Raw genomic sequence first — 14653 nt, forward strand, 5'->3', positions numbered from 1 at the left:
GGAATCCAATTTCCTTTATGAGCAAAAACACATTTGAAGTTTGTCAGGAGGCATAATGGGCTGCGGCATCTTCTAAAGTCAAGTGCTTCTTGGTACCAAATCCCACTCTGTCATGTTCTCTGACCATTTCTTCACTGCACGACAGGAATTCAGAAAAAAAAAAAAAAATCATGAATGAAAAGCTTGAATGAAAAGTTTTTTGATTTTTTTCAATTCTGGTTGATTACAGCTTGTATCTCCAGGCACCGTTCATGGACAGCAAGAAAAGAGCACGCTTGTTTCAAGTTCCACCAATTCCCTAGCGTGACCCTCAGTAGATATGGAAGGATGGATGTTAGTTTGTTAATCTGAACGGACGCGTTTTGATATCGCAGATCTCCTTTGCAGCAGAAAGCTTACCTCTGCTCACATATGTTGCTTTTTGGGTTTGGATTCAAAGGCAGCTGAGGAAAAGTAGAGTTATATCTGAGTTGCTGACAAATTTAAGGAAATCTTTGACTTCTGTGCCTGATATTGGTTTCCCACCTGGTCTGCCACGTGATGGCGGGGGGCTGAGCCTTTGAAACGTGCAGAGGCAGAAATCCAGAACCTTCTATGCAAATTGCGAGCGGCGAGACTAGATTAGCGCCTCACATCAGATAATAAGTATGTCTGGATTCCATCCTCTTGCCATAGAATGTTAATTTGTGATAATCCGTGTCGTCCTCTGCACGGCTGGCAACGTTTTTATGAGAGAAAACAAACATCAGCTCCTTCGTAGGCATTATTTTGTTTCTTTTTTACCATTTTTTTTTATCCTTGCCAGATCCTTCCGCTGCTCAGCCCTACCCCAATAAATGATAGCCTGGGGTGCTGCAGTAGAGCGGCGTGTTTCACCTTTTTCCTCCGCCACTGACCTGCCTTGCATCACAATTTACTACAGCATTACTCACAACTCTGGCTTTTTCCCCACATCCCACCCTCCACTTCTCCCACCCATCAAACGCAGTGCTCCTCGCCCCGAGCAGAGCCCGGATAGAGACAACTGCTATTCTGGGTCTATTTGTGTGGAAGAAAGATGAAGTAGTAAAAACAATAAATCACAAAAGTAACCGAAAATCATGTGAATGGGTTCAAAATATGAATATTTATAAATGTGTTATTATGAATTAACTAATTATGATAATACTACTAGTAAAAATATTACTAACAATAACACCAACAATACCACGACTACAACTACTACTACTACTACTAATAATAATAATAATAATAATAATTGCTATTATTAGCATTTTGATATATATTACATTTGATATATATATATATATAAATAATTACTATCACATTATTATTTTAACATTTTACAAGAAAGTCAACTCAACTAGAAAGGAAACAAGAGATGCAAATAAATATAAAAAAAAGGTTAAAAAAATTATAATATATTGTTTTCAAGATCACCATTAATCATCCATTATTGAAACAGGGATCTAAAGTGTGAATCTAACAAATGAGTCATCCCTCAGCAAAATGAAAAGTGGTTTAATCAATTAATAATAAATAAAACTAAACTGTCAATTAATGTCCAAATTTGAGATTCCATTGCAATAGCAGATTATTTGATTGTCATTTTAAATCTATCAAATATGTAAGTGCAGCTGGCCTTTAAATTCAACTCGCTATTTCTGCATTTCAAAACAATTCAACATGAATGGACTTTGTAACGTACCAACCCATATGTCTGTTTGATGGATAATTCAAACCCACTGCGCTGCGAGCTGCGATAACACCGTGTCTCTAAACGTCTCCCAGCAGATGGGTGCAAAAAAAGAACCCTTTGTTTCAATTAAAAAAACAAAAAAAAAAACAAAGCAATAGTTTATGGTTATAGTGGATAATTTTCAGAGGGAAAATAAAATTATTACTGTTCGGAAACATGAGATTGTGAAGTGGTTATGGATGATAAAGAAGGATTGTCACTAACGCCTACTGCAAACAGACAGGTAGCACTTCCTGTTTTTGCCGAACCTCCAAAGCTGTCACTCCAGTTTGCATCATCTGGACAACCGATTCACGTTTCCGTCAGGCTCTGATTCTCAGTCTGCCTGTGAAGAATTGGAATCGGATTGCACGGTCACTCATAATCATATTTAGATTTGATTTGTTTAGCTCCAACATGTTCATTGGGTTGTTTAGCTGTTAATAACTCAGCAGGTCACTTGACCATTGCAGACAAACAACCATTAATCCCTTTGTTCACGTCATATAGACGACCATCACAGAAATATGTACAAAGACATTGATATATATTTTATTTTCAAGAGCAATGAAGGATAAACTAATTAAAGTGAAGAGATACTTATTCACAAGCTTTGAATGCTGCTTCGTAAGTAATGATGTGGCTAATTTATGGATCTTTACCAGCTAACGGTAACGTATATATCTAATTTAAGATAAAAAACATCTTTCTGTGTTCTGTGTTACAAATGGACATCTGTGATTTATAGACAAGGCCTATATATGTACAATCGGTTACTTTTCAAATTTTGTGGGTCTGGCTTTTATTCAGGTGTGCAAAATAGTCCAGAAATTAAATATTATATATTAATTCATTAATCAATTATATTGAATAAGAGTATGTACACAAACTAAAAAAAATACATATTTAAAGGACAACTTGTCAAACTAAGTACAATGAACAAATTAATGTGAATAGATACATGAATTCATTAAAAATAAATAGGTACAAAGACATTAATATATATCGTATTGTTTGTATAAACAAACTAACTAAATACCTATATAAATAATCGAATTCAAAATAAATAAAAATTACATACACAAATATTGATAATTTTTTTTTTTATTTTCTATTTAACCGGTGGATAAATTAACCAAATAAGTAATGAAATAAATTAATAATTAAATAAATACTCTTTTTATGTCCATGTGCTCATAGCACATTGTGTTGGTGTTAGACAAGTAGTTTGATTGAAGCAGGCTTGCTAACTGGCTAACTGGCTTTATGACATCCTAATAGTTGGAAATTTAGAAACCCTCTAGATGTTTGTGAATCTACAATTTCCAGGCAATGGAAATTGGGCAGGGAATCGAACCAGGGACCAATCCCAAGCGATTAAATTAAAAACACACATGCGATTCTGGACGAGTCTAGCGGGATTGCGGCAAAACGGCCGAAGCAGCTTCACGGACAAAGACTAATGGCCTCCCAGACACTGCCAATGCAGCAACTTGTTATTTACTGCAGGGAAAACACAAAAACGGCGCTACCGGGAATCGCCTAGCTGAGATAACGCATACTTGAAAAATGCTTCAGACGACCAAACTTAAGAGCGGTTTCACCCCGAGTCACCTGCGACCTTAAAAGCGCTATCTGTGCACATTTAGCGATCGAGGGCGGCGGCGGTAAAGCTCTTGATGGTAGCTCGGAGCAGATGACCGGTAAAGTGCTCTCGGACAGATATGGCTGAAAAGGAGGAGGGGAGAAGAGGGCAGATAAAAGATGACAGATGATGTTGAGGGAGTGGAGGTGCAGAGTTAAAAAGGGCAGGGAGATCAAGACAAATATGGAGTGAGTAATAGTGACGGAGCAAAGGAAGTCCAATCGAAGGTGAAGCAGACGACTCGGAATCCATAGTGACAGTCCGTCGAAGGGAGAATGAAAGCGTGAAAGTGTGTAACGACGCCTGTCTTTTGTGAAGCCGCCGTGTCCCGAAACCTGGGGCTGACACACTGGCGGACGCTTATACCGACGTACATGGAGACTGAGTCACCTTTGCAAAAGTGGAAAGTTCAGAAAAAGTAGAACTTTTGTTTATTTATTTGCTTTGAAGGTTTTGAATACATTTCTTTCCCTCAACTTATTCATCAATCTGTATGATGATGATGATGATGATGATGATGATGATCATCATCATCATCATCATCATCATTATTATTATTATTATTATTATTATTGATATTACTGTTGTTATATTAACAGTATGTTTTCTTATACTAATATTAAAAATGTCATTAGTGTTTAATAGAACTCAAAATTCATCCCATATATATACACCTATGTGAATAATTACATACATTATTTTTCAACTTACATATTCATTCATTACTACATGTCATCTGTCATCTTTTGTCCGGACTTATCTTGAAATTAGTCATCAATAAATTGAAATTTCTTGGTGATTGTAATTGATAATTATTATTGAAATGTTATTATTTATATGTACACCAACATTGGGGTATGTTAATAACAAACATTTTCGGCTCTTTTTTCTATCTAAATTATGCAAGTACAACAATCTATTTTCTTCCTCATTATTAATCTGTATTTGTAGTATTATTTAAATGTTATCATATATATGTTTATATAAAGTGTTTCCTCATTTACTGTATTTAATGTGTTTATATAAGATTAAGGTTGAAAATACTGCTTTTTTGGCAAAAATACAAAACAAAGTACGTTAAAATAAATAAAATCAATTTTATTCAACTAAACAAATTTTCATCTAATTGTAATCTATTTACCTCAATTTTAATTTATTTGAATGAGATTAGATAAGATTTAATATATAAATCACACATATAAATAGTACAAGCGTACAAACAGTTGCAATTTAATAGATAAATAGCAATGCAGTGTGTTCTACTTGTGAATACAGTATAATCAAGATTGCTTGGGTGGGCAGCCCTTGGTGGAAATACATCACCGTTGATTTGAATAAAAGCTCGAGTTTGCTTTAATCACACAATTCAAAGAGCTGTAGGGTGTTTTTGTGGGGGGGGGGCGTAATCACAAAACCTATAATTTAGCAGCGGCAATTAACTAGAAACATTGTCAACATAAATTCACTGCTACAGATGTGTTGTGGTGGAGTTTTTGCAGATCTGTTAATCAGCGGCGGCGTTATATTGTCCACGCCGTCCAGCCGGCAGACGTCCCCCTCCCACCCCGATCACCATGTTTGCGTCCGTCTCATCAGCACTCATTCAGAGTCATGACTCGGAGGCTCGAGCGTGGGAGGGAACCGAGTGTCGGGGGGAGTCAGAAGGGAGTGTTTAATGAACCTTAATGTCTGCTCTGCATGTGTGGCAGAATCTGCAAAAGGTGGCCGGGTATTGTTGAGGGATCAGGGCCGCTTTTGTGCCATCATGACTTATTTTGACTCCTTGGGAGACTCTCCGCGGCAGCTATTTGGAGCCAATTAGAGGCGAGGATGAATCAGGGGGCCTTGTCCTGATTTTACAGGGTGAACTGACAATGTTAAATAAACACCTGAACCGTGATTTATGATCCAAACTCCAAAATTAGTCAGCTTCCATAACAATTGCATGATCAAAACTGTGTCTATCAGCTGATTTGTTGATTTGATCATGATAATTGATACAAAAGCTCTCAAAGCTATGAAATGTTTTCTCAGAGCTGAGTCTTAGGTTGTACCGCAGGTCGCTGATTTGCCCATCCTCAAATATTTTAATTGCCCCAAAGCAAGAATAAATGTTCTTTTTCCATTTAAGAGAAAGGGGATCAAGAATGTATATATGTATTTTTTTACAATTTATTAAACTATATATGTTTTTTATAGAACCACTTGTCTATCATTATCATCATTGATAACAATAATGATAATAATAATAATAATAATAATAATATATTATTAATAGATTATGGTATTTCATAAAAAATCCTCATAATAGTTTATTTACTTTCCTATGTTATTATTTTTTTTAAATATGTTATTACAACCACCAATCCATGAATAATAGTAAACATAATAATGATAGTTATTCTTAATTTATGTTGACATGTATTTTATTTTTATTTAATCAGTTATTCATGCCTAGTTATAATTATCATAATGATAATTATAACGACACAGACTTTAATTACTTAAATTACTATTCAACATTTATTTATTTTTATTTATTTAATAGTTTTGTTACCCGTTTTTTATATATGTATGTATGCATTTTATGTTTTTATTTATCGATTCATGTACATTATCATTCGTAATAGCAGTATTAATGGTAGTGCTTGTATTTATATTATATTATATTATATTATATTATATTATATTATATTATATTATATTATATTTTATTATATTATATTATATTATATTATATTATATTATATTATATTATATTATATTATATTAATAGCCAAAATGGTATTATTACTAGTCATCCTATTATTTATTTATGCAATCAATAATTCATGTTCCATGCAGTGCTCCCTTTGGGTTGAAATGAAAATGTATGAGTTCGTCGGCATGGCCTGAAATCTAAGGTCATGGCCGCCGCTCTCAGATTTCCGGATCAGCGGAACAGGATACTTGAGATTTGGCTGCATCATCGCCAGACTCTGACCCTCAAAACTGACTAGAATTAATGTTAACTCTCCCTGATTGGTCCGTCAGGGGGCCCTCCGGTGCCCCAATCGTAGACCTTATGGCTCCTCCAGGCGGCCCCTGCAAGGGTCGTTATAACTCTGGAAACAGAGAGACGGCGGTCCCCGGCGGTGTCTGAGAAGCTGTAATTATTTCCGTCTTCTGGCTCTTACTCGGACAATCGGCCGCACAATCGTCCATCACTGCAGGGCCCTGGTGCCTGGCTACTCGCTGCGAAGAAAATGGTTGCTCATCATTCTGAGCCGCCCCCTCCGGATCCCGTCCAAACACTGAAAGCTAACAATTACAAGCAGGTATCTCATACTCTTCAATCAATATTATGTGATGTTCCATAACAAGTTACCGTCAGCATTACCCTCGGTCATACGAGGGGCTTTGCTTATGGTACACTTTCGTAAACGTCCGGAATATTCCACTATTTACACCTTACTATAATAACAAAGAAGGGCAAGTAATAAATAAATAAAAAGAATAAATTCTTACATTATATATATATATATATATATATATTTGGCATTGATATTTATATATATATTTTTTTTCCATATAATCGGCGGTAACATGCTCTATCATTATACATTTCCCACGTTGTTGCTTTTGACTTGCTATGCTATGCTATGTTATAGAGCGTGACATAAAATTATGCTATATTGTATGATCGCGTGTAAAACACAAAAAAGGTGCAAAACCGTATTTAAATAAATAAAAATTAAGTCAATAATAAGATTGATAGAGATATGTAGATGGGGATGAATTAATGGATACATAAATACGTATATAAAAAAAGATATCTATGGACACATAACTAAATGGATAGATAATTTTATTTCTAAACTGTAAAATCATTCTTTCCGGCTGAATTCATCATATAAATGACTCCAGCTGTCATCGGTCATTGCGGCAGTGTTGTTTTAGTGGCAGTGGCGGAGGTGTAGATCAGCTCCGTGATTGGCTGTGAAGGTCCCAGTAGGAGTCGGCGCTCCATCGTCTGACTCCAGTGGTCACCTCTTGATAAATGGCATGAAAGAGGAGTTGAGCACTGACGTCCAGCTCGGGGGCTAATACAGTTAGCTTGCTATTTATAGGGACGGGCCCTATATGCTCTGTATCCGTTATGTCATCTGGAGAACCAGCTAGCTTCCTAGCATGACCAAGAACATGTGAAGGGTATCCGAGGTGCCCTGCGAGGTCAAACCATTAATGCATTGAAGAGTTTCAGGCGTGTTTTAGGTGACTTTGACTTTTCCTGTGACTTAAGTCGGGGTGATTTATACCCTTTTCTTATTTTGTTTCTAGGAAACTGAAACATAAAAACATACTGGAGGTTAATTGGAGACCCTTGGCGTGGGAAAAAAAAAAAAAAAAAAGAAAAACTAAATCGATTCGCAACCACAGCTGCAGAAAGTTCTCTGTTACAGATCATTATGATGTAGGTCTGCAAAAAAGGGTTTAAAAAAATAAAATAAAAAACTTGCTTCAGATAAACAACTTGGGTGAAACCAACATAGCATACCATCACCACTGAACTTTATTACTTTATCTATTTACTTAATTTCTTGTTGAATTTACCCCTCATTGAACTGTAAATCGAAATGTATATTAATGTTTGTGTACATATTTTTATTTATTTTTAAGGAATTAATGTTTTATGTATTTAGTTTGATGATTTATCCTTTATTTAGATGGAAAATAAAATATGTATTCATGTCTATCCATTCATGTTTATTTATTTATTTTGTCAGTTAGTGAGTCCTTCATTTATATGGAAAATTAAATATGTATTAAGATTTGTGTACATAGTTTTATGTATTTTCGATCACGACTTATTCTATATATTCATTTTTTTAGTAAGTTAATTTGTCATTCATTTATATGGAAAAATTTACATAGGCACTTGGTTTTGCACAAGGCAAGGAGAGGCTTGATCTGGAGTAAAATGACCAGAATGGTGGCTCACAGCTATATAACAGTTGCAAAGTGCTGACCAAACTAAACTACTTCTAAGTGGCCTCAAAAAATCCTATATGGACTGAATCATGTCCCGCGGAACCAACAAGAAAGCTAATAAACAGTGAAGAAGTGTCTCAAATACCACTCCTTCTCCTTGATCCTGCACATTCCACCTGGGAATGGAGATGGAGGACTGGGGGTCTGCCATCAAATCAAACCAAATAGCCAAAGACTCGGGCTGTGGATTGGAAGAATTTACCACTAGGAATATAAATGTCCATCCAGTCGCACCCCTGAAAAAAAAAAAGAAACGTGATTCGTTTCTCCGGGGAATTGAGCGCAGACGTCGTCACTCCCCGAGGAGGACTTCTGTCGGAATTGCACTGTTTGCTCTTTTGAGATTAACTCAGTACCGATAATTTCATATTTGCTAAATGGTTCTCAGAGCCACGATTTTGGAACATCACTCAGTCAGACAGCAAATGAATTCGTTGTATTGATTATTATACCCGGGAGACCCGGCTGGGAAATATGAAGTGTCAAGCACTCATTAATTCCGGAGAGAAGTTGGCAAACAACATTGAGTCATTCCATTACACAAAGTCCACATATGATCAACCTCCCGGTCGTTCCTGCTCAGAGAGTTGAAAGATCTGATTTGTTTTCGGCTGCAATAGCCAGATGGATTCATTCATGCATTCATTTATTCAATCCTTATACGCACAGTGTATCCTTCACCAAGTGTTGCGGGGGGCTGAAACCTATTCCTGACAACTTTGCTCCTGGAGGGATGTAGCTGCGTTGAATACGTAAGACTCCCAGAAGTGCACGCAAAACCGAGAAGCTTAAAGACTTGGCCAAGGTCCTCCTTGAACGCCACAGGAGGTTTTACTTGTCAGCCCAGAGCTGCTTTCGTAAAATCATTATGTTGTCAGGTTGTGTTGTAGGAGCTCCAGGTAACTATGAGCTGTATATTGAGCCAATAATATTGCTTGATTTAGGTTTTGTCACTGACCAAATTTGGGTCTGGTTCATCAGAAAGGTTATATCAGCTGATAATGGTCTATCTGGACACTCCGCTGCTGCCCATGCAGGCAATTACTGTGGCCTTAAACGCCTCACCTCCAGTCCTACAGGCGCCTAAGCGTCCTCCTGCCTGACTCCCAGCCCGCCTGTCTTTGATTCACCCGCGTCCTATTGCCAACTGCTCTCAATGAGCCTCAGTGAAGTAGTTTGGAACCCTCTCTCTGTTGGTGCAGAGTCTTGGCGTTGCAGTTAGGTCCATACCTCACCCATTGCAGTCAAGCCTGGCCAAAACATGGATCTTGGATGTTCTGGCAGCATGAATTATTGATGGCAGTTGCAGACACCAGCTCTGATTCTGATATTCCTCAAAATCTGTTAGTACCACAACATTTGGACTCTGATTTGTATTTCTTATTTGTTTCCTGATCCCTGATTCTGAGTCCCCACGTTCTTAGTTCCTAGTTCTAGATTCTAATCTTCCCAAATTCTGGTTCCTAATCCTGGGTTTTTTTAGTCTACTTTCAAGTTTATCCCATCATCCCAGACGGGCTCTTTGGATTGATTTCCTTTTTTGGGACGTCACGGGGCGTCCCTGGAAGGGAGGTTCAATTAGGGTTCTCAGTGCTTTTCCTGTGGTCCTGAATCATCAGCTGATTTGGTCAACCAATGTGGACTTAAAAGCCTCACCTCCTGTCCAACTTGCTGCTTAGAGGTTTTCTTTTTTCCATTGGACCTCCTGCACTTGCTTGCGGGACTTCAAGAACTCAAGTGTCCACATCCCTGTCTTTCCAGTACTGACCTTGCTTGTCTTTTCTACCTTTGCTGTTGTGAACTGCTCACTTTCTGCCAAGAGCCTCAGAAGTAGTATTGACCTGCTGTCCCCTCTCTGTTGGTGTGGAGTCTGAGTGTTGCAATCAGGTCCACACCCGTTACCCTTCATCTTACCAAATGTGAAAGACGAACAAGGAATATGTCACTGCCTTTCTTTGGCAGTGTCCATGGAGATGTTCCTGTTTGTAAAACTTGTATTTTGAACATAATGGACACTTGAACTATATCAGGAAAAATAAAGTCACTGAACATGACACATCCCTCAGTTGCATCATTTAAAAATACTTGCAATTATTAGAAGTAGTGACAGAACTTTTTTTTTTTTTTTTGTACCATGATGGTGATGATTATGATTACCTGTAGTGTTGCCGTGGTTTATTGATTTACTTTTAATTGTCTGATGGTGATTCTTGTAATGAATAGAAGTTTTTTGTTGATGTGGTTGTTGTTGTCTTCTTTGACTTTAGTAAACAAATTAAAAGTTCTTTGTTACTCGCCGAAACTGTTCAAACCAAGTAATCCGATTTATTAGTCTCTCAGAGCCTTGTAAAGAGCTGCTCGTTTGCGGCGGATGCGTTTGCAAAGCAAGACTTATCTCCTGTCCTTCAGTGTCACCGTGCTCCGCCCGGGCATCTCCGTCTGCGGGGATTTAAAATCATTCAGCCGCTGAAATAAAGTCTCCACTCGGACCTGCCTCATGCTGTTTAACCAAATCCCTACGAATCTCCGCTGCTTTTTCATCTCATGTGTCCGCTGGTAGACGTGCAGAGGTGTGGTCCACACTTCATGTGTCTCAGGAAAGGTGTGTGATTGACTTGTCCGAGAGAAAGGAGGCGTGGCCAACTTGTGGATGAAATCCACTTCGTAGCGAGTAGGAATACGGTTTGTGAGAACATCTGGTACCTTGGTAAAATAACATTCCACTCTTGGTGATGAAACAAATGACTAAAACCATTCAACAAATATAATTCCTCAATAAAGGATATAGATAGATAGAGAATTTGGATTATTATTTTTAGCTTTACTGGTAAGGCAGGAATTGAAGGGTGATGTTGGATATTTTGAATTTTTTTGTCTTAGTAGTTTACTAAGGCAGTTACTTTTATTTGTTCAACTTATCTTTATTAATTGACTCATTTAAGTAAGTATCTGTATGTATGTTCTTTAATTTTTCATTAATAATTACATTGTTAGTTGTATTGTAATTTGTTTTATTATTGCTTATTTAATAATTGATGTATTTATTATTTTATTATTTTCTTCCATCAGACAAAAAAAAAAAATGAAATGTCTGAAATTGAAATTCTGCGATGTTAGTCCTCACTCAGGACCCTGCTCACCCCTCCTGCAGCAATCAGATTTGAACATTTTTCAATAAACATAACAAAACTGAATCCACAGGGTTACGATATCATCGTCCCAATTTTTATTTTAACTTTATTTTTCTCACTTATTTTTATTTCAAGATTAACTGGTCAAATAACCCCCGTCTCTGTGCAATCTCATATGCCTCTGTGTTGTCTTCAATATATAAGCTGACTTGATTCACAAAAAAAAAGATATCTCTATAATAAGAATCAACAATTTTGTGGGGCCAGTGTGATGTGATCTTGTCGTTGTTACAACCATGTAACAACGTGTGACATTGTGTGTCTATGTGTGTCATTCCAGGAGAGCTGTATATCGGTGGTGTGACAAAGAGCATGTACAGCAATCTGCCCAAGCTGATCGCATCCCGGGACGGATACCAGGGCTGCTTGGCCTCGGTAGACCTGAACGGGAGACTCCCTGACCTGATTGCAGATGCCCTCCACAGGGTGGGCCAGGTGGAGCGAGGCTGCGACGGTGAGCCCAGACACACTTTGCAAAAACACTAAGAGCTTATAACAAAATGTAATCGATCGCCGAGGAAATTGAGCGTTTCGCCTTTGTGACTCACCTGCGGAGAAGCCGGCAGGTGGAATCCAGGTATTATTATCTGGTCATTACTTCCTCGCGGACGACGTCAACAAGTTTATCGCTCTTGGAGTGGGTGAAGCGTCAGACACAAAGACAGGTAACGAGGATTGATGACTTTTCAAGGGTGATGGTTAAAGGAACTTCCATTCCTCCATAAATGCATGGGACCCTGAAGAGTTATTGAGCATAAGGGAAACCAGGGAATATAGAAATAAGATACCGCAAATGTCACGAGCAAAAAGAAAAAAAAAAAACAACAATAGATAATATATAAAATAAGAATTAAAAAGAATACAAACACATAAATGCACATTCATCCTTTCGCTATGCCGCCATCCCACATATCATACATATATGTATATGTGAATATGTGTGTGTGTGTACGTATATATATATATATATATATATATATATATATATATATATATATATATATATATATATATATATATATATATATATAGATATATAGATAGATAGATAGATAGATAGATATAGATATATATATATATATATAGATATATATATAGATATATATTGATAGATATAGATATTCTCAGATAAAGATATAGATATAGAGATGAGATGATGAGAACAACTTTATTTATCCCGAAGGAAATTGTTGTGCCAGAGTTTCAAGTAAAAACATAATAGTAATAGATAATAGTAGAAAGGAGGAAGAATAAGAAATACAATGAAATATAAATTGTCTTAACTATAAGAAATACAATGAAATATAAATTGTCTTAACTAAATATAGATATAGATATAGATATAGATATAGATATAGATATATCTTGTCTATGGGGACTTATTACAGGGTCAGATCGATACACTGCCTTTGTCTGCTGTCTTTTTTTCGCCACTCCCTTATATAAAAACTTGTAAATTAGCCCTGCCGGCCTCGTGGCACACGGCTGCCGGGTAACCATTAAAAGGCTGACCGGGCCGGCGAGTCTTTACTTTCCAAGTCCCCCATCATCTGTATATCCACTCCATCGCCCTATAATTCCCGGGCCAGGAATCTTTCCTTTATCTCGTTCATCACGCATCTGCCGTGTTTCCACCTCCGTCCTCAGGTTGCTAGGCTACGGTGTCGGGCAGTTAATTCCTCCAGCATAACTGTGCAATTTGGCTCTGGCCAAACCCCATGCTTTGCCCCGCCGCCATGTTTCAATGGTATACTAAACACCGGAGAGCACGGCCTTGATTTCCCCTGAGGACGACACTGGCTGGGTTTCTCTCCCCTTAAGATCCATCTATGGCCGCCGGTCTGCCGCATTTCCTTTCCCGCAGTTATCTGGTGCATTCATTTTGCTCCAGAGGCCGTTTTTAAGCCATGTCACGCCGACGCAACAGCGCTCAGAGTGAAATGATGAATTAGTTAGCGAGCCCTGCCCTTGTGATCCTAATGGTTTCCAGCAGGCTTTCTTTTAGGAAGACCCAGACAAGATGTTGCGATGCTTCCCCTATTTGTTTTCTGTAGTCGCCCTCACCTTGAACTTTTGTAGGTGTTTAACCTTAGCCCATTTTCAGGCACTACTTTTTCGGATGAAGCCTGATGCTATCGGCTCAGCTCTGAGAAAAGCAGCTTTGGAAAATCGTCTCCAAGACAGAGTTAAAATCTTAGTATAATTCCGAGTCCTCATTTGACCAAAAAGTGGTTCAGCATTTTTTTGGGACTTGTTTTAGTGTAACAGCAGACTGAAGCTCAGTGCGTCGGCCTCAAAGCAAGAGGGTCCTCAATTTGAATCAACCAGTGAAGCCTTTCTGGGTGGAGTCTCCAGGTTCCTCCCACAGTCTACAAACATGCAGGATATTAATTCAAATTGCAAGAGCATGGATAGTTCCATATGACTTTTGAATGAGGTAGTGAATGGTTGTTTGTCTCTGTGAACAAAGAAAATGACAGAGAGGTAAGGGTAGAAGAGTATGAAGACTTGTATGCTTGGTTGGACAGCAAGGAGGGAGAGAATTATTTCTACAGGTTGGCAACAAAGAGAGATAGAGATGCAAAGGATGCACAGCAGGTTCGGGTGATTAGGGATAGAGAGGGAAATGTATTGACAGATGCTGCAAGAGTGATGGAAAGACACAAAGAGTACTTAAAGAGCAATGAAAGTGAACAAGAGGGAAGGGTAGAAGAGGTGACTGTTGTGGACGACGAGGTAGCGGAGATTAGTAAAGGTGAAGTGAGGAGAGCTTTTAAGAGGGTGGAAAGTTGGTCTGGAACATCTACCTGTGAGGGTATGGAAGTCTATGGTGTCCAGGAGAGGCAGTGGTAGAGTTTCTGGCTAGATCATTAAACAGGATTTTAGAGTGTGAGAAGATGTCTGATACTGTTTTGTTTGGAGACAGCAGCATTGAAGAAAAGCAGGCAGAGGTGGAGGTCGCAGGGATGAAGATGTTGAGGTTCTCTTTGGGAGAGAACAGGACGGATCGGATCACGTGTGAGTCCATCAGTGTCACAGCACATGTTA

The 14653-nt window shown here is 38.0% G+C and overlaps 1 protein-coding gene across 8 annotated transcripts in view; it reads left to right on the forward strand.

Annotated features, from left to right (window-relative positions):
* nrxn2b (neurexin 2b) overlaps positions 1–14653 on the forward strand; it is a 749542-nt gene that overhangs the window by 402132 nt on the left and 332757 nt on the right. For all 8 annotated transcript variants that reach the window (XM_086165979.1, XM_086165985.1, XM_086165983.1 and 5 more), the window contains one exon: positions 11886–12059. In XM_086165979.1, coding sequence (XP_086022105.1) covers positions 11886–12059 — 174 coding nt within the window. The remainder of the gene's footprint in view (positions 1–11885; positions 12060–14653) is intronic.

This window comes from Fistularia commersonii, chromosome 19 (assembly GCF_037954325.1).
Source record: "Fistularia commersonii isolate RoL2024-O1a breed Wild chromosome 19, RoL_Fcom_v1.0, whole genome shotgun sequence".
Lineage (NCBI taxonomy): Eukaryota > Metazoa > Chordata > Actinopteri > Syngnathiformes > Fistulariidae > Fistularia > Fistularia commersonii.